Below are 27,201 nucleotides of genomic sequence, written 5' to 3'. Positions count from 1 at the left end.
CAGGTGAAAAATCTTCAACCAGAAAACACAGGTAAGTTCAATTAAATATGTTCCTACAAAAAAGGATAAATATTTCAACATGGCAATATTAGTCCACTTAATTTAGGTTAAGAGTGAGTATAATTTTAATGTACATTAAGTTAAAGATAAAACGTATTAATTTATAGTTAAAATGTATAATCCTAAGGTGAGTATATTTAATTAGACAAATCAATTTTAATATTAAGTAAATTTTTAACCCAGTTGTGTCTCATCAATTTTAAGCAAAGGTTCAAAGCAGAAATGTAAGTTATTCTTACTTTAATTTATTCAAAATAGGAGAGAAACCAAACAGTTATTTTTTTATTATCTTAAATAGTTAAATGCCCAATTTAAGGCCAAATGCAGTGACAATGCAATATTCCAACTTCACCAAGAACAAAACATTGACACATTAAATGTTTACCTAACTGAACAGTACATCTTTTCTAGTGATGTGTCCAGTGTGTCCAGTAATCCAGGAGGATTTTTATAAAATGCTTATGGAGGCTTGTGTTGGAGCAGGTTGTGACGTCTGAACCCTCACAAACAGGCCTTACCATGTGACTGATTCAGGAAATGGGTTGTCAATTTTCTTGTGGATCCAAATAAATGGAAGCAAAACGTTGTTTCACATCACATTTCATTGTTCAGGATTTTATTGTGTGTGTTTGTAATTTATTTGAGCATTATTTTTGCAATGGACCCAATTTTCCATTGTCTGGCAACATTTTTCATCTTTCCTAACAAATAGTTTCACACAGTAATAATAAACCACCAGCTATAATGTCAAAATAAATAAATGAATAACATGTTCTCTGAGCATGAGTATTTTCTGTAGCAGACAGAATCATCTCACAACAGCAAAATCACCCAAAAGTTTTTATTTTTAAGTAATAAATAAATAATGTAATTTTGTCCCTAGTGACATAGCTTGGTTGCAGTAACACTCTCTCCCCCATTTGTTTCCAGTTTTCTTTTTGATCCAGCCATTGTTTCATATAAACAGATAAAGTTGACAGGCAGTCAATCAGAAAGATGAGCTTGTCAAATAACATTTGAATAAGTTACTTTACCTTATATTCTATAATAATGATTGAAACATTTTAGATTTTATGCATAAAAAATATTTCTGATTTAAAAATTTATAATATTTATTTTTGCTTTTTTCCCCCTCAAGTTTTGATTCTCCCTTAGCGCCTCTGATGGCCTCCCCTTTAAAAACATTGAGCTAGGGTGAAACCTTTGCTGTTTGTATTGCTGCTGACTGTGAACTTGGTCTGCCTTTTGAGATGTGGTTTATTAACTCTGCCCTTTGATGTGGAAAGAAGACAAATTAGCAGGAAGGAGGTAAATTAGCAAAAACTGGCATACCATTTTCCTATGTCATCTCCTGTGGAATGTGACTCAGCCCTTTTCCCACAATAATCTTCAAAGACACATGTGGTGTTATGTCTAGTTAATAGTGATGTTGCTGGCTCTGTGACAGTACAGCAGAAGAATGTATGTTAGAGAGCAGAAAAGAAAAACAAGTCTTCCAGTAGTGTGTTAAAAGGCGGTACACTGCAAGATATCACTTATATGGGTATACTAGAACAATCGAAACTGAGGACCTGAAATTTCAGCCAAAACACAACAGTAAAGCAGTGAATGGTTTATTGAGAATAGAAATGTGTGGGGCAGGAGATAACCAACAGCAAGACCAGGAACCACTGAGGACAGAAACTAACCAGTGGCTTGAATAAATCTTATGTAGTCAAGATCTCAAAAGGAAAGCCACTAACATTCTCAAAATCCACGAGGAACATATTCTCAGTTCCTCAGAGAGACTGGTTGTCCAGGCAGTGGCTGGAGGACCTCGGGGGGCTTCTAGTTACTGGTTCTTCTGCAGGATGGTAGAAAGTGGTTTAGAGCAAAAATGCTGGTAACACAGTGGGCTAACTTCAGGTCTACCAACCCAGGTAATAAACAGGACTCAGAGGTCAGGGAGCCAAAGCTGGGTCAGAACCAAGGCAGTAGAATTAGGCAATGTTATCCAAGGGTCAGGCGATACTCTGGGGTCAGACACAGAAAAAGGTCAGGAGCATGGCAGTAAACACAGGCTGACAGAGCCAGGGACAAGGCAGAAGTCCAGAGGCAGAAACAGAGTCATGTCCAGATGACAGATCAGTGGACTATCTAACATAGGCAAAGCAAGACAGTAGTGATTGGACATCTGAAGCCAGGCTTTGAGGCACATACCGAGTAAAAAGTGGGCATGTCAGATGAAGCTTGTTTGAATTGGAGCTAGCAAGAAAAAAATCTCTGACATCTGGGAATACTTTGAGATGATCGTTCACAATAATCTAAAATAAAAATAATTAACCTCTTGACCTCCAAAATTGGGCTGCACAGTGGCGCAGTTGGTAGCACTGTTGCCTTGAGGCAAGAAGGTCCTGGGTTCGATTCCCGGCCCGGGGTCTTTCTGCATGGAGTTTGCATGTTCTCCCTGTGCATGCGTGGGTTCTCTCCGGGTACTCTGGCTTCCTCCTACAGTCCAAAAACATGACTGTCAGGTAAAATTGGTCTCTAAAATTCTCCCTAGGTGTGAGTGTGTGTGTGCATGGTTGTTTGTCCTGTCTGTCTTTGTGTTGCCCTGCGACAGACTGTTGACCTGTCCAGGGTGACCTGGTTCCGCCTCTTGCGTTCCGGGCAAGAGATAGAGATAGAGATAGAGATAGAGATAGAGATAGGCACCAGCACCTCCTGACCCCACTAGGGACAAGGGTGTAAGAAAATGGATGGATAGATGACCTTCCAAAATTCTCACCTTTGGAAAATTTTCACTATTATTTTGAACAGCAAAGATATATCAGTCTTGCACAGCAGAAACAGACTTAAAGCTGTTGGAAGAGTAAAATTCAGAGCTGATAAGTCCAATTTATTAACGGCAAATAATTGATAGCAATGTATTGGAACAACAGAGAAAATTTAACCACTTCAGTGGCGGACCACTGCCATGAGGTCTTACGGGACAAACACAGAGTGGCCCCAAACAATAAAATCTAATTCCTTTTTTAGGCCTCTAACTAAGCATCTAATTTGAAGTCATTTCCTTAACTTAACATGGGCATGTGTGTGCATGTGAGCAGCTAAAAGAGTTAGAGGAAAGACACAGAATCATATATCCAGAACACTCACCAGCAGTCATTCAGCTCTGGTTATGAGTGATTAATTTCTTTCAGGTGTATAGGAGCAGGGATGAATCTAAAAGTTGCAGAATGGTAGCTCCTGCAACAACCATCTTGGGCACCTTTTCAATAGAGTTTTTGGGAACATCAAGATGTTTGTAACAAATGTGAGACAGGCCTTTTCATTTATATATATTTTGGGGGGGGTCAGCAGTAGTTTTGGCCTTAGAACTCTCCTATTGAGGCCATTTCTGTCCAATCTGTTTCTTATTGTTGAATCATGAACACAGACCTCAGGGCCCTAAACACACTAGATCTACTTTTGCTATCCAATCTGCTGGAAAATTGGGTAGGATGATGTACACAGAACACAGAACATGTTAAAGTCAGTGGGGTCTTGCATATCACAAATAAATCTGTGTGACTTTATCTCTGATTCTCCGGCCAATTTAAACATGAAGTCTATTTCGTTTGGAGCTACGCAGCAATTTGATGGAAATGTCACGGATGAGACAGGAAGTGAGACTCGGTGGCAAAGTGAAGCACATCTGCTTTGGAGGAAAATACAAACTAAACAATTTTAAAAATACTAAAAATACTACACTTACCCGTGGTGGGACCTCAGAAGTACAAAGAAAAGTGAAAGAGTGAAACAACAATCTTGCTGGAGCAACTTTCTGTTTACTCCTGGGCTGGCTTGAAATCCCGTCAATGTGAACACAAGCCATATCGTCTCGCTCTCACGAGTCCGGTAGTTCACAGAGGGATATGGAATGCCAGCGTTGTATACGCGTCAAAGTAACGCAAAGAAAAATCACATGTATATGATCCTGCTGGCGTCCCACAGAAAGACTGTCGTGTCAGAGACTGTGTGTCCTGTAGAAATTTGGTTGTTGAAAAGTCAGATGCAAGCAGTGTGTTTTGGGCCTAAATGTGGCTAGTGAGGCCCGCAATAATTTATTTGATGTTCTGGGTTCTTAAGTGACTTCCTGGATGAATTGTTGTGCTCCTGAAGAAATGGGTTTGTAATCTTTTCCAGATTAACAGAAATAAAAAACTTTGTTTCTCATCTGTTCTGTAATTGCTTTAAACTGGGGCATTACATTTTATTCAGTAATTCTGTGTTGATAGACCGTGACTGAAGTTCTAATATGGCATGAGAGGCAAAAACGGTTCTGTGTGTGTTTTCCAGGTTGCTGGTCGGGGCTCCCTTTGAATACACAGGACAACTGCAAACGGGTGATGTTTATAAATGTCCACTGGATATCAAAAGCTCTTCAAACTGCAGCCGTCTTGACCTAGGTGAGCAAACTTCAAGTAGATCATCATCAGTAGATCATGACAATGTGTACGAAGTATAATGTGGCAGAGGCGTTTTCAAATAATTGCTGCATTATGAGCAAAGCTTGATGGTGTTTCATTGAAGTATAACTATGCATTGCTTGAGATGACATATGTAGCATATGAAGTATGCTCTTTACAACACAATGCAAAATGATATTCTTACATACCCATCAATCCCATTGTGGCATCAGTATAATGTATGGTGGTGCATTTATTGATGACAAAAGTGAAGAAAGAACAGATATGAGAGGAACCAGGAACAACAAGGAACCAGAGAACAAGGATTGGTACCACTGTAGAAACCAGAGGAGGATAGCAGAAACTGAGAGGCATAAATGCTGGAGAGGTTAATATGTCTAACTAACAGGATGAATGTCAGCTGCAAGGGAGACATGCAAAGATAACTCAATAAAATTACTTGAATAAACACAGAATTAATGTACAAAGTATTCAAACAGAGCATAAAATGGTCTACTCAAAAAAGATAAAAATTACAACATAAATCTGAATGTAAATATAAAAAAACATTTGTGATTAAACAAAAGTACCAAAGATTATGACATTCACAGTCTGAGAAGATTAAGCAGGTGAGATATAAAATTATTGAGTCAAAATCTGAAATACTGTATTTGCTCACCTAGCAACAATGATATTACTCTGCCATTTTTGCTTTAAAAATAAAAGTATGGCCTGACTTAATGCAGATGTTATTGTATATTTTTAGCATCAAGACCACACAACACTTCATTTTTGTGCTCTCTCAGATGTTGGATATGTCCCTGTATCAATCTGTGATTTATGAATGGTCAGGAGTCCAGAGGCAGCTCATGTCTGTCGGATTATGATAGAAATTCCTAGTGAAAGAGTCCATTGGGATGAATGGAATGGGGAAAAAACTCCTTATTTAGGCTAAACACTTAAATAAAATCCTTGTTCAAATTCTCCTAGTCATCATAATATTTCCACTCTGGCCATATATGTGCAATGTTCAACACAGTACTCTCACACTATATGCATACAATGTGCCAAACTCTGAGCAGACATATGCAATAGGTGATTTGTGTTTTTACAGTTATGATGTTGATTATTGCTATATTCTTTTCATACTTATATATGTATATATTTACCATGCAGGTTTGTTAGTGTGTGGGAAAATTGGTTATTCTACATTTTGTTGGAATTGTTGCAACAAAGCTCTAACATTGCAGGTGGGGTGGCACGGGAAGCGGTATGGATGAATTAAAAAAAAAAAACAGTCACACAAAAGTGTTTCACTGTAAAGATGGTTTGTAGTTTTGTTGCAACCTGAAGTGTGAAATAAACTTCAGTGGAGTTTGAAAACAAAATATGTGTATAGGTTTATGTCTGGTTGAACGATGTGTGTGCCCAGTTGATTTTTTTTGGGGGGAGGTTATTGTAATCGATAGGGGGCCCAGAAAATCTTTGGGAACCACTGCTCTAAAGGAACACAGTCAAAATGACAAATCTTTACTCCTTGTAAAATGTGACTCTTTGTATGCATATGATTCATGTTGATGTTTGATTCAAGCTGTGTATGCCCTACCATAACCACAATGCTGATAGAAACATGATTTTTTAAATTTTTGGAATAGCTAGAATTCCAGTCTGTGGACTGCCCAGCAGGGGGCCTCGTTAAAGTCTCCTTGCTGTCTGGCAGCACTCTACTTTAAATTGTTGTTTTTCCTACAGAGCTTTTAAGGGTGATGTTTTTGTCCGAAATGCGATTTTGTTCCACTCAAGATGGAAAAAAGGAAAGGACCTGATTAATCCAAAGAAAATCCTAATTGTCTTAACACAACTAAGGATAGCTGAATGTTGTGCTACATTTTATTTTTTACATCTAGATTGTTTTGATTCTGATCAGGAAAGCTTTCTCTGGACAATGTGACAGAGAGGAAGGACAAAATGAGACTAGGAATGACACTGACCTCCAACTCCAAGGATAGCAGCTTTGTGGTGAGTTATAAAAAAACATACTGAGTTTGAAATTAATTAATGTTAGCCAGGATTCACCAGAAGACATGGGGGCGGACTCTATGATGCTGTTTGGTCACAGCGTTCTGTCCCTAAAACACCTACCAATAGATATTGCTTTGCTATTGGAGGGATTTGGAACAATTACTGGCATGTGCTCATTCTGATCAGTCACTTCATTAGAAACAGCTTGCAGGTACAGTAGATTCAACAAGATGTTGGAACTAGTGGTGGGAATTAATTGCAGGGTTTCTAAATATTTGCACACACATTTTAATCGAAAACCATAGCCAAAATAAGCACCATTTTCAATTCAAAAACCTTTTCTTCTGCAAAATTCTCGAATAAATCGACCTGTTCAACAACAAAGATATTTATTGTTTTTAATCTGTTGTTTAGGTTCTTCAGCCATCAAATTGGTGTGAAGAGTTATACCCATTCAGCTTTCAATTGTTTCAGGAACCCCTGATCATTCAGATCATTCAGACTATTGTGTTCATTTGAATACAGCAATAGTGTTTTTCAGCATCCAATCAGATTGTTTCTTTTTTTTTTTTTTTTTTTTGAGGCAAAAATGATCTTCCAGTGGGCCTAGATTCTAGGCCCTAGAAGATAATTTGGCATTTGTTTTGTGTATTTAAAAAAATACACAATAAAAGCAAAGAAACATGACTTTTGTGCCTGTTGTTTGTGTGCGTCACTTGGTTGTCAATTTTATGGGTGTACCAGAAACACAATAAAATGGTTCCGGCATAGGACTTTAATATGTTAAAAAAAAAAAAAAAACGTGATTAATTGAGTTAAAACTGGAGATGAATTAATATCCATATGATTAGTTAATTGAAATTAACACTTTTAAGTCCTGGCCCAAGTTGGAACATTTGGAGTTTTGTCCATCTCTAAAAAAAACACACCACAGTTGGAACTTTCATCCCCCGTTTTATTACTGGTCTTTCGTCAGCAAGGTGTTATCACCACACATTAACTTTAAAGCAATGAGTTGCTGCCATGTGATTGGCTGATTTTCTGCTTAAGTTAGGAAGCTACTTTATCAATGTACCTCTAAGTGTTTGGTGAGAGTTCATACTGATTTGATTTCATTTAAATAATACATTTTTGAACAACTTTTTTACACCAAACAAATTTTAAAACATACACAGTAAAGGTAGTAAAAAACAGTCTTGCTACCAACATAATAGAAAAATCTCTGGAAGGTAGAGACCTGTGGAAGTAATCAAGGATCGCTAACACAATGCTTGTCCAATTTGCTTACTCCAGATGTTATGACTACCTTGGCAGGCCCTTTGGCATTTGGTCAGGTTTAGTTCCTATCAGTGTTCAACATGTTAAATTATACAAAGGATTTTGTCAGAGAAATAAGAAATGATTACAATATTAGTTTAGATCTTTCTTTGCAGCTGATATTTAGAAAAAGATGGGTGTGTTTTGTAAACGTATAACATCTTTTGAAGCCGTATGTTTTCATAGTTCTTGAACTTTTTGTCATTTTATCACAACCACAAATTTATTTTGGGGTATGTTGTGTCGTGGACCAATATAGATATTTTTTTTCATCATAGTCAGAAATTTAGAATTTCTTTTAAGCTAATTAACTTTAAAAAAATCTAATTCACATCCACATATTTTGCGCATTTTGTCCCATTATATATAACTTAATTTTTTCTGTGTGTATGTATGTATATATTTGATGCACATAAATGTGTCCCTAGACTTGTGGTCCTCTCTGGTCTCATGAATGTGGAAGTTCTCTGTACAGCACTGGAATCTGCACCAAAGCCAACCGGAACTTCAAACTCACCCAGAGTATTGCACCGGCTCTACAGAGTAATGCATCCATACACACACATGCACCCACCCACACAAACACACCCCTATCTGCATATAATTAAAAATTTGCTGTCTGTCCATTTCAATCTTCTAGGGTGTGAAACATTTATGGACATTGTCATTGTTCTGGATGGGTCCAACTCCATTTACCCTTGGTATGAGGTGCAGAACTTTATCATGAACATCTTGCAGAAGTTCTACATTGGCCCAGGTCAGACACAGGTTTGTCTGTTGCACACCCAGACACAAAACAGAGACAAAACGAACTAGGTTCTACTTCAAAATAAGAATTAATAGCTTCACCATACCACATATGGCAATATATTTTAAGCACGTGTTCAGGCTTTAGTTGTATAAATTTATATTTTTGTCATTTAAAATGTTCTTAAGAGCAGATAAATTCATAACAGGAAAGCATGCTGTCCATTGGTTTGGGGTATACTACTGTGAGTAACACTTTATCTAAATGACAGTTCAGTGAAGTGTGATTTGATTGTAGGTGGGAGTTATTCAGTATGGCTCCACAGTCGTCCATGAGTTCAGTTTGGGTGAATACCACACAGTGGAGGATGTGCTGGATGCTGCCAGAAACATTGACCAACGAGGTGGAGAGGAGACCAGGACAGCACTAGGGATCAGTGTGGCACGGTATGACAGAATGCTGATTAAATTAATGTGTATCACTACCTGTCACTGTCATTTCTGAATTTTAACCTGTTGGACCCTAAGGGGGTATAAATAAATTTCTGCCTGACAAAAACACACAAAAGTAAATCACTTACAGCCTCAGAGCTATTAGATTTAAGAAGAAACTTTTGGTACCTCTGTAAAGGTAAGATGTCATAGAATGGTTTTCTGGTGTCAGCACCATTGTAGCTTTGACCCTGCCTGAAATATTAGGGACAAAATACAAAATATTTTGCATTTTTTGAACCTCGCCAAAATTTTCTTTGAAATAAACATTGCAAAACACTACCAAAATATTATTTATAGCACAAAAAAGTAGTACAGACTTTTAAATCTAAATGTTGTGTAAAAGTATACCAAATTTGGACTCAATCAGATGAATCATATTCATTTTAGAATGGTATTAGTGAGAAATTTCTTAGGCGGAGAGGCCATTTTGGCACATTTATCCAAAAATGTGCCAAATGTGCCAAATGTGTTTATTACATCAATACTGGGGGTTTGTTAAAATTAAATAGCTTATTGCCATCTAATGACACTTTCTACATATAATATAACCATTGGTCATGACATTTACCCCATTTATATGCAAAATGTACCATCGTGTACAGTATAATATGTATAATAATGATGAACTAAAAGCTCTTTCTTTGACTCCAAATAGAAAACTTTTATTGAAACAAGGTAAAACAGTCAAAAATACTTTTTGAAGTAATTTCCAAGAACAAATAAACAATTTTGCAATTTTTTTGGCATAATGGACATCTTACCTCAAAGAAGATGAAGAATCATGAGATGTGGGGGGGGAGGTTCAGCTCCATCTGAGCTTGATGGTTCAGCTTCCACTTGACTATAAATAAAAATAAAGTATTTGAAGAATTAGAGGTTTATTACAAAGTAAACATGAAATCCTTACTAGTAAAATAAAACATATTTTAGTAAAACATAAATAAACAAATAACCACATGGTTTTACTTCCTGCCGTTATTACAAGCATATAATCAAATAAATAAATAAATAAATACATAAATAAATAAATAAATAAATAAATAGAACCAAAACATCAAATATTTGTTGTGAAATTGCGGGTGGAAACTTACAGATCACCGAGATCAAGTCTGTCAGCTGTCTGTCAGCTGTGTCCGGCTTTCAGGGGGTCTCTCCTCTCCGGTTCTCTCCTCTCCGGTTCTCTCCTCTCCGGTTCTCTCCTCTCCGGCTCTCTCCTCTTCCTCCTCCTCCGAATCCCACTAGCTATAAGAATAGTTTTCCAGCTCCACATCGCTCCGAAATATTTCTTACAGCGCCTCCACATCTGACATCTTCCTCTGCGCCATTGCAGTTGAGCTAATTTTTGCTAGAGTTAGCTCCGCTCGTAGCAAATCGAAAAACCGTTGTTCTTTCGCAGAACGCACAAGTGAAATGATAATTCTTGCTGTACACACCTTATTTGAATGCTTCGAACTACGCCCATCGACACCTATCCCGAAAAGAACCATTCACTGAGCGCATTTCAATAGCGCACGGAGTACGCACAAAGAACGCATAGATTACGCACGCGTTTAGATCGTGTTCCGGAAAATACGTCATGATTTTGCATAGCCGACATTTTGTGCCAAGCTCTGAGAGTCTTTCCACTGTCTCGTGAAGACACAAAATGGTCGTGATGATCAGCTGATCGGGTGTTTTCCGGGCAGTTGCGTCATCGCCCGAAGACCTTTAAATCTCATCAGCGGTTTTTAAATAGCTCTAAAATCTTAACATTTTGGGCAAAACCTTTATGCGGAATAGTTTTTGAAAGATTAAAGCCTCTTTTAGCGGATAATAATAATAAAAAAAAATTAAAGGCACGTAAAGCCCTTGTTTACAGAGCGAGCCGAGGTCACGTGGCAGCTGGACCCACCGGTGGGTCCGTCGGGTTCTAGAGTTATTTTAAAACTTATGGGTAAACTCATGTATCTACTGTTCCTTGATGGAATATGACTGAATTTCATTCCTTTAAGTGGTATCCCTCTCCTGCTGTTAAATTGTTACTTTCTCTGTCTTACTCTGTCTTCTCAAGCCCCAGTTGGTTGTGGTAGATGGCCTCTTATACTGAACCAGGTTCTGGTTCTGTTGGAGGTTCATTCCTGTTAAAGGAGAGTGTTTCCTTTCCACTGTTGCTACATGCATGCTTAGTATGGGGCACTGCTGTAAGGTCAATGAGAGCAAGCAATTTCTACTGTCACTAAGTTCAGGTCTTAATGGAATTTGCTGGGATTCTTTACAAATAAACTTTTTAAATTAATTTCATTAATTAACTGATCTTACTCTACTGTTTATTAACTGTAACATACTGTATGTATGATTGAACTGCAATTAGTTTTTGTTAACTGCCTCAAGACAATATTTGTTTTACAAATAAACTGAATTGAATTAAATTGAAATTGGAGAAGCACCTGATGTTTTTTAAAGGAACTTATGTCTGAACAACTAAGTTGCATATCATCCTAGCTAGTCACATGTCAGCACATTCTTAAATTATGTAGCATTTTAACTGAATTTAATTGGTCAGCCAAAATATAGCAAAAATGTGATATTTGTCAAAGTGCAACTTTTGACAAATACCTCTTGTTTACAATAAGTTAGAGATCACATAAGGAAACTAGGTGGAACTAGAAGATGAATTAATGAATCCATCAATAGTTCAGTATTAGGATATACTGAAGCTATGATACATCTTTCCACTTCACTGCAGGTTGGAGGCATTCCAGCGTGGTGGCAGGCCGGGAGCTCAGAAGGTGATGATTGTTATCACAGATGGTGAATCACATGACAGTCATCAGCTGATGGAAGTTGTCAATCAAAGCAAGAAAGAAAACATCACTATGTATGCTATTGCAGTGAGTCCCATTTTTATCTTTAAAGCTGAAATTTGAATGATTCCCTACTCAAGTTTGAGATCATGATTTTCATCCAGCAGAAGGTGGACTGCTTCGTCCCTCATGGGATTAGTCTGTGCCCCAAGTGAAACATTTTAAGGATATTGTTCATGAATGATGTCAGGATGGCTGGGGAGATTTCTAGAAAGCCTGAAATGTGGTAATGTTGGCACTGTGCTGGTATTTGGGGTGAAAAAAAGCTGGGCCAAATTGCTGCCCATCTTTTCATCTTCCATGGCTTTTAGTCTTCAAGCTTGTTTACTTCTGGTGTTTAATCGGCTAATCTTTTTAATACACAATTCAGCCGGCCATTCTTAAGTTATATACTAAAATTAGCCTCACAATATACTAGATGCTCTTGGTTTTATATTCCATCCAGATAAGACAAGTTGGTATTTTTTGTCAATGAAATTAAAATGTTTGTGTTCACTGTCTATTCCCTATGTGCAGTGATGTGTGGTGACATTTATAGCTGGTGAGACACTGACTTAATCATAATTAGATTTACAAATATAGAACCCTTGCCCCCTTGTTATTGTTTACATATGGAAATTTTGCACACAGCGTTGGATGGCAGACTATTCTTGTACATGCTATCCATAGCCGCTGCCACGGTAGAACAATTTCGTTAATTTGGTGCAACTTGGAAATGTAGGTATTATTAATTTAGTGCTATGCTCCACGGCAAAGGGACCGAAGTACAACTCGAAACCACTTCTTTCTCGCTCTCTGTATCGGCCAAGCTACACACAGACTCGCTGCCATAACAACTGACAACGACGCCACTTTATGTTTCAGGGTTCCACACCAAAAAACACTTATATTTCCCACACAAAGAACAGAACATTCAGTCTGTTGCAGAAGTATGATTTTAGGCTTAATGTTTATTTTGAGATTATTAATAAGTGATTGCTGTGGTAGATTATAGCTACCGCGCTATTAGCTAATTTAAGATAACAGTTTGCAGGTTAGCTATGTTTCTTTTCTGCATTCTTTACAAACTGTAGCTCACAAAACATACATTTATTAATAAACTAAACAAAAATTTTTTACCTTTACTATAAATGTAGTCCATGTGCGGCTCATTCTGCACGAAAATATCAGTTTATCCAAAACCAAGTCTATCCTCGACACAAGTTGAAAAAAGAAGGCCAGGAAATCAGAAATGCCAGTTTCTAGCAGGACATCCACAAAGCCTGTCTTTTCTTTCCATATGAAAAGAGCGGGTACCCTTCTGTCTCATAGTTTGAAACAAACCTTTCAGCTCCTGTGTTGGTCTTCCTCTAGTTATTATTCTATGGGAATAATAACTAGTATAGTTATTATAACTAGTATAGTTATTATTCTAAATAACTTAGTTATCCATTCTAAAGTTATCCATTCTAAAGTTTATCTTCGATCGAAAATCCACTTTAGAAAACCGTTCAAATGTAGAAATTTAGTCATCCATGTTGACGTCAGAATAGATGTAGAAAACAATAAATATATTGCTGCACTTGACTTATTTACTGTATGGCTAGCTCGCTGTCTCTTACTCTGCAGACATGGAGTCACAAGACCAATGTCTGGGATCATGAGCGCCCCCTGCCATGAGGCAAGGAAACTGCTAGCCTCACCTCGAATCTGTTCTCTGCCGCTTATGATCATTCCTCAGAAAAAAACACTGTACATTATATACATAAGCTAAATTATGGGAAATCAGTTCATATATTAAATGTTTTTTCATTTTATTGGCGACGTACAGACAGGAGCAACATGCTCCCATCGAATGACAGCCAGCACAGTTAGTGAGAGTTTGTGCAATCCCAGGTGGGGCTCAGCTCTCTGCTGCCTCACCAGCTTCACTTCTGAGCATTTGAATGGGAAATTGTGAAAATTCAGCCATTTTGAAGAAGAAAATCATCAAAATTAGTTAAGCTAAATGAAAAATAAATACTTTATAGTACAAACCACATGGTGAAAATCCATCCATCCATCCATTTTCTAACACCCTTGTCTCTAGTGGGGTAAGGAGGGGTGATAGTGCCTATCTCCAGCTAAAGTTCCGGGCAAGAGGTGGGGTACACCCTGGACAAGTCACCAGTCTGTCGCACATGGTGAAAATAGCAGTATAAATTCTCATATTATTTTTCCATGATGAGCCTCACCTGCCTCCCCTGACCGCACTTCACTGCCTATGTGTGTGTTCAGGTTCTGGGTTATTACAATCGCCGTGGAATAAACCCTGAGGCATTTCTTAAAGAAATCAAGTTCATTGCCAGTGATCCTGATGAGGAGCACTTCTTCAAAGTCACAGATGAGTCTGCACTGAAGGATATTGTGGACGCTCTTGGAGAAAGAATTTTCTCGTTGGAAGGTAAGTTGGTGGGATAGTTTCTTTAGTTTAGATTTTACCTGAGGCAGTGTGGAGAATGTAACAATAACAGTCTTATCCCTCTGTTTTCTGATTGTTTTTTAGGCATTAGCAGTCAGGGTAAGGGGTTTGGTCTGCAGATGGCTCAAGCTGGTTTTTCTTCACATGTAGTCAATGTAAGTAGCTCATATTGTGACAAGCATTTTCTTGTTCAGTGTTTTATAAAGTAAAATATATGCAAATACATTTTTTATTCATCAAAACTCAGTTCATATAGCTACCTTAAATCTGATAAAGACCATTATGTTTTAAATATCAGTCAAAGCATCTTAAAAAGAGGACCTGAATGTTTGTGCCAAAAAAATAAATAAAGTTAGCTAAAAAGAACTTGTCTGCAATCTACAACTTGACATCAAAATAAATAAAAACAATAGATCAATGACTCTGGGGTCATGGAGCAACATGTGTCAATCCATGTAGCTAGGAAACACAAGATGAAAAAACAGATATATGAGCCATTTTTCTTGTATTGGAAAGCACTTTTATATCTATATGATACTGAATCAGAAACTGTGCAAAAAGTATTTTTGTCATCCATTTCATTGTCTCCTTTTCATGTTCCATGGCTTTTAGTCTTTAAGCTTGGTGTTTAATGGGGCTTAGTAGATAAATTATAAAGGTGCATTACTGCTTTCAACTGGACTGGAGTGGGAACTAACAGAAAAAACTGATTCTTTCTAGAATACTTGCGTTTTTCAAAACTGGCATGATGTAGCAATCCCTGAGACCTGTTGGTGGGGTTCATCAAATACAAAATGAAAACTAAAGAGAAAACATAAAATATTTGGTTTGAATAAAGGTACAGCAGCCTCTACTGTGTATGACTGATAGCAATATGGATTCAGCTCATAAACACAGAACATACATTTACACTTCCGAGCTCTGAGAAACAACCCAGGAAAACTGTTTATCCACCTCATTGGTGGCCTTCTTTCTCTCTCTGAAAGAAACTGTAGCGAAGCAGAGAACCGAGCAGAAAGTGTAAGTAGTGTGTGCACAAGAATGATTGACAGTGCTAAAACCAACAGCACTAAGCCCCTCCTCCTGTTTCTGATTGGTTGTTTCTGACCGAGTGATGTCTTTCTAATGTTGGCATTAGGAGAAGACAGCAGAGGTTGATTTTTTTTTTTTTGCACAGATTATCTGTCTCATACCATACTGTCATGGAATAGTGACAAACATGTAAAAAAACATATCTTCTATAAAAGTTACATAGTGCAGTTTTAAGGCCAAAATTAGAGTGAGAATATGACCATTTGTGTTGCATATTTTGTTTTTTAGTTTGGATTTATTTATGTTTGATGTGGTGCATGTTATCCTGTGTAAAATCATTTTTTTAGGATGGTGTTCTGCTTGGAGCAGTGGGTGCCTATGATTGGAATGGTGCAGTGCTAAAGGAAACTAAGCGTGGAAAAGTTGTTTCACCAAAATCCTCTTACAAAGATGAGTTTCCAGAAGCTCTGAAGAACCACGCTGCTTATTTGGGTAATTTTAATTATTCTTAATTGCTCTTAGTCAAGTTTATGGGCAAACTTCTATGCTGTTCAGGTTTTTGCACTAAACAAATTACAAAGATTTCTAAATAAAGTTAGTACGGCAAGTATTTATAGTAGTATACTACTGTGTACCATATTTGCAGCAGTTCATAACAGCAAAAGGCAGACCTAGTGAGGATTAAAGAAGCTTGTAAACTATGTGGTCTAATAATTCTGACTTTCTAGTCAAGATTACAGATTGCATGTTCAGTTGCATTTTGTGAAACACCTTGTAACATTAAACGTGTTGAGCTGCTTGTTTCAGTGAAATTTCATTAACCTTTAACATTTTGAACATATTGGATTTCAGAAGGGGTTGTGTTGGAATTCTTTTCAACTGGAATTGAATAGAATTGAAGTGCAAACTTTACTCTGTGGAGAATTAAAAAAAACATTTTCAACTTTTATTTCAGGCTATTCGGTGGATGCAGTTACTTCATCTCGTGGCTCTCAGCTTTACATAGCTGGAGCACCAAGGTTCAACCACACTGGCAAGGTCATCATATTCACCTTGAAGAACAATGGAAATCTCACTATCCTGCAGGCACTTCTGGGACAACAGGTCTTCTGCACACACACATCATTTAATGTGCATGGCCATGATAATCACATTGACCTAAAATCTCATCACCAATAAAATACAAAAACCACACAGATAGAAATACTTCAAAGTCTTAAGATTAGTTTAAGACTAATTTAATGGCAAACTCATATACAATACAACCAGTTCACCATGCAAACCAGATATGGAAATAAAAATATTATTTTGATAAAGTAATATTTCATTCATTTGCTGAATATAAAATCAATTATCTTTGGACAATTGTTTCCTAATCCATTAAACAGTCATCGCTTGGATGATGGATCTAGATTTCTAAGATGTAGGTGCACTCACAAGATGACAGCTTATAACAGAAATAAAGAGATTAGCGTTCGGTGTTATTTAGCTCTCTGGATCCTCATACTCACAATTTAATATGCTTCCTGAGAGACATTTTATACACAATCTAGGTGTTTATTCCAAACTCTGAATAAGTGACAAGATATCCAAAAGAACCCCAGTTCAGCTTTTCACATGTGGTCTCAGCAGATACCCACAATCATCTGGACTGGCTGCTTTTTATTAGCTACCCACTCAACCAAACAGACCTACCAAATCAAGAATAACAAGGAAATACGTGTACTAAAAAATGAACAAGTTACCAAAAAAATATGTAATTACTCTGATCTATGTTATCTGGAATGGAAAAATAAATAAAATAAAATAAAGATATATACTAGAACTAGAATACTAGAACATTGCAAGATCTAGTATTAAATCTACAGCATTAAATATCAAGTGCAAACTTTACTCTGTGAATTTTAATAATGAAACACTCAAACCAGTATGTGTAACAAGTACAACTAGTAAAGACATAGATTACATGTTGATAGCCTGGCCTATAGACATTCCCTTAATTAATATGTTGTTGATATGTTGTAAATTCTAAACTCCAATTCCTTCATTTAATTTATTTCTTTTGTGTTCTATCAACAGATTGGTTCATATTTTGGCAGTGGGCTGTTATCAATGGACATTGATGGAAATGGCTACACTGACTTTCTTTTGGTTGCAGCACCTATGTATTACAATCAAGGCTGGGAAAGAGGAAGGGTTTACATATACGCTCTATCATCTGAGGTACAGGTCTCATCCTAAGAACTTGTTCAGAAAATTTTGTTTAAGTAGCTTAATGCTAACTGTTAATGATTACATTAGTGACAGATGTGGTTTATAGATAGCTACCAGTTAACTAGTTTTTCAGGAAGACTTTTTAACACTGACAGCAAAAACAAATGACTGAACATTAATACAGCATTACAAACAATCATGGAAATAAGTAAATATGTGCAGCATATCTGTAATATGCTGCAGGAGTCCTTTGGCTTGTATCTATAATATGCTGCACGTATTTACTTATTTCTAGAACTTCCTTCTGATATATGTAAAGTTTCATCAGTTAAAACTAACAAACTGTCATGTCTTTAGGCATTCTTCACATTTCATGGAGTACTTGAAGTACCCCACCATTCTCAAAACTCTCGTCTGGGTTCAGCACTGGCACAAATAGCTGACATGAATGGAGATGGCTATAAGGAGCTTGTGGTGGGAGCTCCTCTAGAAGATCACCATCAGGGAGCTATTTATATATTTCATAGCCAGAACAAGATGATTGGACCATACTACAAACAGGTAATTAGCTTAAGAATTTTTTTTTCATATATTGTATATCTTTAGATGTACAATCTCTAAATTGTTTGTAATTTACAGCAAAAGCAAACAGGAGTCATTTGGCTTATTTCCACTGAGCAGTACAGCAGGGCTCGGTTTGGTTTGATATTTCCTGGTCTGGTGTATTCAGGAGAACGTTTCAACCACCCATTGGACTCTGATTGGTCAGGAAGGGTTAACTCCAAACGGTTAATATGTCAAGTATGAAACATGCTAGTGCAGCACATTCCTCATTGCATTAATATGTCTGGTGCTTGTCACAAACAATTAAGATTTTCTGTCCCCCACTCAATCTTTCCCATGTCTGCTTCATGTGTATGACTCTATTTATGTTGTTAATCTCTGCTATGTTATACTACTATTTCATTTCTTAATAGTATCTTGAATTATAAAAGCCCAGACTGCTGTTTTGTTCAGTTTGTCGATGTTATTGTGTGTCTGTCCCTATCAAGTAAACTTAATAAATAAATGAATAATGGACTGTGTTGTGTGATGCCAGTAGCGCCACCCTAACCATACCGTTCCATTGACCTATGAACTTACAGCTGAAGGGTCCTGGATGTGGCAATATGGGTCGGTTGTACGGTTCGCTTTTACAATGGAAAATTTCCTAATAGCCAGTGAATTATGAATGATGTAGGGATCTTTAGTAAGACTAGGGAGGAGGTGTAAGACAGCTGATATTGGTATGTTCTGGTAAAAAAGACAAAATAATTTTGTGTGAATGAGAGAAACAAAGGCAAAACACTAAATGAGGCTGATGGATATGCTTAAGTACCTGAATAGAGGCAGTTGTGGGTGACAAAAAAAACTAACTCTGGTTCTTTACGTTGTTAGAACTAGGATTTTGAGAGAAAATAGTCATGTTGTCTTTGTGAAATTATCACTGACATGAGAACAAGAAACTAATATTTTTTGTCAGACATAAGAGCTCTGTGTCAATCATGTGTATGATCTATGATTTATCTTCATTTTGCTCTTCCAGCGTATTTCTGCAGCTGGTTTTTCTGCAGGTTTGCTGTACTTTGGTCAAAGTCTTCATGGAGTTTTGGATGTCAATGGAGATGGGCTTGTTGATTTGGCCGTGGGAGCTCTTGGAGCTGCCGTCATCATCTGGTAAGACTGAAGATTGTTTGTCTCAAGTGTTGGTAGTTTTTGATTCACCAGTTTAATGATGCAAACTCGTTTGTGACTGTTCTGAGAAGTGGGGCAATATAGGAAAAAGTTTAGAACTGTGGAGAGGGTTATCAGAAAGTGTTAAGACTCCTCCCCTGTCAACAAAGACATTCAGTTCTGGAGTTCTGGAGTTCTGCTATCTCTTCAGCTGCTCTCCTGGCCAGGGACACTAAATGTTTTCTTTGGTTGGTGTTTTTACGTCGTTTCATCACTGAATCTTTTTCCAAAGATGTGGTACTGCCTATATGGACTTTTTTCATCTCTATAATTTTTTCCATTATTTTTTGTTGTTTAAATAGCCTTTGAATAAAGAATTAATGCAAACATCCTGCCAGTATAAAATGTGGACACAGAGTGTTCTTTCTGTTCAGGTCCCGTGGCGTAGTGCGAATTGAAGCCAAAATGACTTTTGAACCGGAGAAGATCAACATCTTTAATAAGAACTGTCAGCGTGGTGGGAAGGAGGTCACTTGCATGTCAGTTGTTGTCTGTCTGAGATTGGACAGTATGACAAAAAACAAGAAAGATTACAGAAAGGAAGTTGGTGAGTGATACCTGCACATTTTCTGTTGGCTGACTTATTCTGCTGTAGGTAATTTTCAACTTATAGTTGTGGTCTGAACCAGGGACTTGGTGGGTAAGTCTGGACAAGTTTGGTTTAGCCAGTACACTACTAAAAATCAACAAAATGTGCCTGTCTTCTGATGTCTTTTTTGGGAGAGACCCAAGAGTAACAATGTAAACTGGCAACATGAACCACAGTGTTTTAGTCATTCCAGTTTTGATAAATGATTTCTCACATTATATTATTGTTCTAGTCTTGTAAAGCAGTTAGTAAAGGTGGCATTAATGAGAGCAGAAGGCTGACTTTTGTATCTCCTTAAAAACATTTAATGGAATATAAAACATCTGTGTCAGGAGACAACAGTCTTTACAACCTGACTGTTGTGTATAGAACCTGGATATGAAATGACTAGTGATCATTACTATCACCACTATCTTTACAACTATCTTTACTACCTGTAACCTTTTCTTTATTTCTCTTAAGCTGTTTGGTACAGTCTGGTTTTTGATGAGAGGCGATTTTCCCCCTGGGCAGTTCTTGATGAATCATTCCGGCAGCAGCCCAGAACTCTTCTTCTACACACTGGCAATCAGGAATGTGAGCGCCTTGTCTTTTCTGTGCAGGTCAGAATACATCTTTTTGACATAACATACTCAACGTAATAAGTTTTGCTTGGTGTGAATCTATAAAAACAAAACCACCATTTGTGTAAACAGGACATAACAGATTACAGGTGGCCTATAGTGGTTGCTGTTGAGGCAGGACTTCAGAGCCAGGTCAAGGGGCCGGTGTTGGATCCAGACTGGCCAACCACCTTACGAACTGAGGTGAATGTCCCATATATTTGTGCAATGTGTGTGTGTTTGCGTTGTGCTGTGAAAAAGTATTTTCTCCTTTACAGATTTCTTGAGTTTGTTTTTGTCACCCCGAAATATTTCAGATAAGAAACTTCTGAAGGAGGATGTCTGACAATCAGTTTATGATGCTCTAAGTATTCTTAGGTTATATTCTTAGGTTAAAGACCAGCAGGTCTTTCAATGGATGACTCCAAAAATATAAATGAACAGAAGTTTTGGAGCTTTCTAGTCAAAACTTTTTAAATGCAATATGTAATGTTGCATGACCCAAAACAGGATTTTCATTCTCAAAGTCATGCAATCTACAGCTTTTCCTTAGACAGAGGACTTTTCATCCAATTTGAATAATATAATAAACTGAACTTGACTGCATTGTTTTGTACTCGTACTCGTTTGCCATCTGTTTATGAGGAACTGGGTCACGGCGGATCAGCCCTGTCGTGGCCCTACATGCACCAGGAACAGTCCCCTAATAAAGTTAAAGGCAGAACAAGTTCCCAACTGCCACACAGTGTTAAAGAGACATGTCATCCACAACAGCCCTACAACATCCAGAGACCTGAGGAACTGAGGGCGGATCTCACCCACCCCTGAGGCTCTGTCATCGTGTTAGATAGCATTGCTTTGGATAGCTTTCTTCACTTAATAAATTAGCTTGTCTAAAATCTGCTTTTTGTGTTTACCCAGATTATCTTTGTTTCATTTTAAAATTTTATAAATGTTCCTAAACATTCAAATCTGTTTTACGGAAAAGTAAAACAGACAGAATCTGAAGGTGGGTAATACTTTTTCACAGCACTTTCTTACCAAGAAATGTAATTTGTTATTGGATATGTTTCCTCTAATCTTTCCACTGATTAATACATTTTTTGTGTCTTTATTCTTGCTTATGTGAAGTGTTCTTGAGCCTAATTATTATATTTTTTGTTTTATTATTTCTGATGGTTGTGTGCTTTTTTCATATTAGATATTGTATGTAATGTTTGTCATTATCATTCCTGCAGCTTCCATTCTGGAATGGATGTGAGGAGGATACCTGCACTCCTGACCTCGTCCTCCACAGTCACACTGACCTGTTAAATGTTCTGTGTGTAGTTAACCCTGTTTTCAAAATGTAAACATACATCAAGATCTATTGGAAAAGAATATGTATTTGTTTCACCTGAAGGCAGTTCTGCAGCACAAGGAAACATGCCACCTCCTCACTCTGCAGCCATCGAAAGGAGCCTGAAGAGAAAATGTTTGTTGTTGAGACTGGACGGAGGAAGATGATTGTGTTTGCTGAGCTTCAGAACCAAGGAGAGAATGCATTCAGAACTTCACTCGACATCTCCACAACCCCTAACCTTCTCTTCTCAAGTCTCTTAGTCAAGGTACTCAAATGTCTTTCTGTGTATCGGAATTGAAGGCAGCTTTGTGACTCAGAATGACGTGCATCCTGTGCCACAGGACCAATCAGATATCCAGATTGAGTGTTCCACTGAGAACAGGACGGCCTCGCAGAGAAGCTGTAACATCAGTGCTCCATTCATGAGGTCATTGTCGCAGGTGGGTTAAATATAGAGGACTTTCATTGAAGCCTTTCTCAACAGAAAATCTTGTAATAAAAGTGCAACCTTTTTAGATTGGAGGGAAGCTTCCAGTACTGAACACTTTCTTCTGGGAAACTTGATGTTATGGCCATTATATAATTCAAATAAATCTTACACTATATGGACATCTGCTTAATTTACTGAGCTTATGTTAGCATCCCCTGCCTGCTAGCATCAAGACTGTCGATCCTGGTTTTGTAGAAGCATGTTATGGTAACAGGTGATTTGTGAGATTCACATAGTGTATAACTTAAATATAACTTGTAACGTTTTTTTTATCTAAATTTAACTGATACTTTTAGTATTTAGATTTTAGTACATGTGACCACTTAATGCTGCACATTGAAAGAATGACCTTTTGCAGTTCTTTATAATCCATAAAAAATTTAGAAAAGCTGCTGCATAATAATTTGGAACAGTGCATTTTGAGTTTTTTATTTTTGAAAAAAATACTGTTCTCATGGGGAGCTTTGTTCAGTAAAATTTGATTTATACTGTAATAGTTCATGACTTGAAAATTATACTGACCATCATTTGCATTGACCATTTAGGAAAATCTGAGAAAATATCACTTGCATAATAATTTGGAACACGGTGTAAACACCTATCAACCTTATTATTTTGTCCAGGTGCCAATATATTAAGTCAGATATAAGGTGAAATATATTTGCAGAGATTGGATCGTTGTTGGGAAGGCCAGTGTAGAAGAATATTTGATGGACTTGTTACACCACCTTTTTCCATTGTTCTAGAGTAATAATATACAATCTACATATAAAGTGAGCCATTTTTTGGCCAGATACAGATGTTAATCAGATACAGATGTTAATTTGTATCTGGCCAAGCATCTAAGTCACCTTCACATGTTGGCTAAGCAAATGTCTGTAAGGGAGATGGGACGATGGGCTGTGCAGGTTGTGACAGTTTTTTTTTCTGCTCCAATCCAGGTAACTTTTCATCTGGAGTTGGAGTTCAGCCGTTCCATCTTTCTTCATTCGGCACAAGTCACCATGGTAACAACTAGGTGAGAAACTTGTTATTTCTGATGTTTATCATTGTAACAATATGCTAGTTTGACTTATCAAAAGTACATTTGCATTATTTAAAGAATGCAATATTTATATTATAATTATAACAATAATTGTTAGTATTTTATTGAAAGCCTACATCCCATCATACAAACTTCTTTGTATTAGGTAGTTTTGGCTAAATACAACAGTTTAAACATTTAGTGCTCTAGTTTTGCTAGAGAAACTATACACTAGGATTGATATAGAAATAGCTGAATGTTGCTCCATGCAGTGATGGAACTAGAGTTTAATTCAAAGGTGGCCAAATGGTGATCAAGGCTGTAATAGGGTCCAATAAAGGAATATATTCAGTTGCTCTAACCTGCTAGTGATGTGCTAGTCCTGAATGAATTGCTCAAAACCATATTTCTGATTCCAGAACTATTGTATATTGTATTCATAAAAGAATTGCCCTGTAGTACAGCAACTTACACTCAGTATTCAGTCGCTCTGCTTACCTGACTTTATATCTTGTCTCTTAACTGCCTTTTTTCCCCATGTTCTGGTTCTTCCCATAAAGGGGAGTTTTTCCTCTCCACTGTCACCTGCATTCTTTGCACCAATGACTGATTGCTCTAAAGTCATCAACACAATTCAAGTGAATATCTGCAATCGCTACGTCCTCATCCAGGAAGAGTAAATGCTGCAGCCCAATGACTTGATGCAGTCTGCTGAACATCCTTAGATGGAAAACTTATTTTTTCCAGTTTGAATGTTAAACTGTACTTGACTGGATTTTTTGCTAACTAGGATTATTGTTGAATTGACTTGACTTTTTTTTTTTTTTTTGGTGAAGTGCCTTGAGATGACATGTATTGTGAATTGGTGCTACATAAATAAGCTGAGTTTAATGAATAAACTGAAATTAATTACATAGACTTTTACACCACAATGTGAAGGCTAGCTCATCTCAAATGTTTTGAAATGTTTCCATGTATTAATCAGTGAGGGAGAGGATGGATACCCAGATGACAACACCAATAACATCATCCTCCCTTTAAAATATCAAGCTGACCTTCTCTTCACAAGGTGGGTCTTATAGAATTTAGCCATTTAAAAGTAAAAGAATGGCGAACCTGACATAAATGTTAGTTTATCAGGTAATTTATTTAAACAATATTTTTGAAAACACATACTACCCATTTGAAAATGTCATTTGGAAGCTCTTTCACTGGATGAAACTAAAGTTATGTGTGTTTGCGTGAGTGGGCGTGCGGGGGGCGGGGGGGTGTACTGTACTGGCATAATAACACATTGTGAAAGCTGAATTACTTTGTTTCTACTCACAGAGACCCCGATCCTCACCGTTTTGAGATCAGATCTGGGTTTTACTCTTCTTCCAGAGAAGAACCAGACACCGCCTTCCCGACCTTCAACCTCACGTTTAATGCAAGTTAATGCTGATTAACGAGCTACAAAGAGAAAATATTCATGTAGTTGAACAAAGAGCTCTCATAGTTCTTTTGTGTAAATTCATGAGGTTTGGATGTTTGCATTGTTCATATTAATTGTGGCTATGTGTCTAACACTAAGTTATCCAGAATTACTATATGTTCAAATAAATGTTAAAATAAAATCAGTGACTTGTGAGCAACAGAACATTGAAACGGACACTAAAAACAGTAAAATCTGCTTCAAAGTTTCCTAATCTTTTTACTGTTGAGTCAGGCTGAGCCGGCATGTTCCCTAATCTATCATAATTGACTGAAGCTGGTAAGACGAAGCTCTTTGTTAATACCATATTAACAATCAACCATGGTGGTAGCACTATGTTGAATGTCTGTTTAAACATCAGTGTGACTGATAAATGGCAGTGTGGAATACTGAACAGAACTACCTTCAAAATCTTAAACATGAAAATTAATAAGAATAACAGCAAACACAACAAAAATTGCTTCCGAGTCCTCAAAAGCCAGGTATCTGAAAACAGACCAATCAGTTTAAATGAACGCTACAAGTTCTCCCAGCAATAGGCTGGCTAACATCATACAAGAAGCTTGTTTCATCATCGTCCGAGTTGCCAAAGAAAATAAAGCCAAATATTAGTAAGTGTGTCTGTCTTAACAGGCAAGCAGAAATTCACATAAAACTTATGCATCCAATATTTTTGAAGAATTTGAGTGCACTTTAGAGTTATTTGTTGTATAATTTAAAATAGTTCAAATAAATCACTAAAATTTTATATGACATTAATGCTCACATGTGGAATGGCAACCTCTGACTGTGACTGTGTCTTATGTATAAATTTACATTATGTATAATTTACTCTTCTCAGGTTCAGAACCTGGGAATCTTCTTTGTAAAGGACATCATTTTAGAAGCTGATATCTGGGCTGTGACCAAGGAAGGCAACCAGCTGGTGGACATTACAGATTATAGCATCGAAGAGGTAATTTATGTTATATATTTAATATATATTTCACTGTTTTGTATCATTATAATACTTGCACTGCTAAAACACAAAAAGTGTAGTAAGCCTTAATACACTTGAAATAACACAAAGCTAACTTAAGAGTAATTTTTCAGCAAGACAAATGTTTTAAGTCAATAATTTCTGAATACAGATTTTTAAAAAAGTAGTAGTCCTTCTGGCAGACTTTTTCACATATAGGAAGACATTCTTCCTATTCTACATGAAAAAAGAACTTTCAGTGCCAAAATCTTTTTCTCTTAGATCAAACACGTTTAGACAAAATAACAATCAGATGAGTGGATATCTTTTCATACAAGATTTCACAAAAGTCCAATGAAACCTGCCAGTGTTTATATCCTTCTGTTATGATGAAGTGTTTACATTCATTAAAGATTAACTTTTACAATAAATACAAAAATAAAGAGGTGTCAACATCAAGAAAGAATATAATTAAAAATGTCCGGAATGGGTGTCCGCAGGGCAGGGGTTAAGCACAATCCACACATGAGGCCTTAGTCCTTGACGCAGCTGTCGCAGGTTCGATTCCCAGCCTGGTGATATTTGCTGCATGTCTTCCCCCATTCTCTCATTATCCACTTTCCTGTCAATTCACCATCAAATAAAGGCCAGTAGAGCCAATAAAACCTTTAAAAAATTGTCCAGAATAGCAAATTTAGTTATAGTTGAAACACTGCATGCACTTTACTTTTGGCATTTGGTTTCTTTTTTCTCAGCAGGGAACTAATTCCAGCTGCATGATACCTCTTATTAAAACTACTTCTCTGAGTAAACCAGAGGATCTGACTCATCTGTCTCAGCTGGTAAGAGTAAACATTTCTTGTTTATTTTCTTATAAATGGAGAAACCACCCATAAAATAGTTTTTATTCTTTCTATATTTGCTTCTGTGTGCATTTTGTGCAGAACTCCAGTAACAGTGTGAGCATACCGCTTCACTGCATGCTCAGCCTGTCACCCTCCAAGGCGCTGAAGCTCACATTCAGAGGAAGACTTCAGCTACCAACTCTGCAGGCTGTAAGTTACCATGTTTGTTTTACTCTTATAAAACTGAAGTTAGTTCACTGCTTATTGAGGCAGAATAAATTAATGGAGGTCAGTTGCCAGCCTGGCAGCTGTCAGGTAGTTCTAAAAACAAGTACAGTACAGACCAAAGGTTTGGACACACCTTTCTAATTCAATGGGTTTTCTTTATTTTCATGACTATTTATAAGGCAAGAAATCCCACTTATTAACCTGACAGGGCAGGTTGACCTATGAAGTGAAAACCATTTCAGGTGACGACCTCTTGAAGCTCATCAAGAAAATGCA

General features: G+C 37.1%; 1 protein-coding gene across 2 annotated transcripts in view; it reads left to right on the top strand.

Moving 5' to 3' along the window:
* Positions 1-27,201, top strand: part of LOC102231467 (integrin alpha-11-like) — a 52,242-nt gene that overhangs the window by 17,218 nt on the left and 7,823 nt on the right. The window contains exons 3-27 of one of the 2 annotated variants that reach the window (XM_023347210.1): positions 4,381-4,490; positions 6,418-6,509; positions 8,258-8,372; positions 8,470-8,597; positions 8,875-9,023; positions 11,797-11,941; positions 14,171-14,336; positions 14,439-14,509; positions 15,734-15,878; positions 16,342-16,490; positions 17,466-17,609; positions 17,958-18,161; positions 19,186-19,316; positions 19,748-19,920; positions 20,425-20,564; positions 20,658-20,768; positions 21,803-21,885; positions 21,967-22,171; positions 22,248-22,346; positions 23,338-23,414; positions 24,406-24,489; positions 24,750-24,849; positions 25,736-25,849; positions 26,611-26,694; positions 26,797-26,907. In XM_023347210.1, coding sequence (XP_023202978.1) covers positions 4,381-4,490; positions 6,418-6,509; positions 8,258-8,372; positions 8,470-8,597; positions 8,875-9,023; positions 11,797-11,941; positions 14,171-14,336; positions 14,439-14,509; positions 15,734-15,878; positions 16,342-16,490; positions 17,466-17,609; positions 17,958-18,161; positions 19,186-19,316; positions 19,748-19,920; positions 20,425-20,564; positions 20,658-20,768; positions 21,803-21,885; positions 21,967-22,171; positions 22,248-22,346; positions 23,338-23,414; positions 24,406-24,489; positions 24,750-24,849; positions 25,736-25,849; positions 26,611-26,694; positions 26,797-26,907 — 3,130 coding nt within the window. Of the gene's footprint in view, positions 1-4,380; positions 4,491-6,417; positions 6,510-8,257; positions 8,373-8,469; positions 8,598-8,874; positions 9,024-11,796; positions 11,942-14,170; positions 14,337-14,438; positions 14,510-15,733; positions 15,879-16,341; positions 16,491-17,465; positions 17,610-17,957; positions 18,162-19,185; positions 19,317-19,747; positions 19,921-20,424; positions 20,565-20,657; positions 20,769-21,802; positions 21,886-21,966; positions 22,172-22,247; positions 22,347-23,337; positions 23,415-24,405; positions 24,490-24,749; positions 24,850-25,735; positions 25,850-26,607; positions 26,695-26,796; positions 26,908-27,201 lie in introns of both variants that reach the window. The other variant, XM_023347207.1, reaches the window with a different exon arrangement.

This window comes from Xiphophorus maculatus, chromosome 2 (genome assembly GCF_002775205.1).
Source record: "Xiphophorus maculatus strain JP 163 A chromosome 2, X_maculatus-5.0-male, whole genome shotgun sequence".
Classification (NCBI taxonomy): domain Eukaryota; kingdom Metazoa; phylum Chordata; class Actinopteri; order Cyprinodontiformes; family Poeciliidae; genus Xiphophorus; species Xiphophorus maculatus.
Note: the sequence above shows the minus strand (reverse complement) of the source record. Positions and strands in the feature narration are given on the sequence as shown.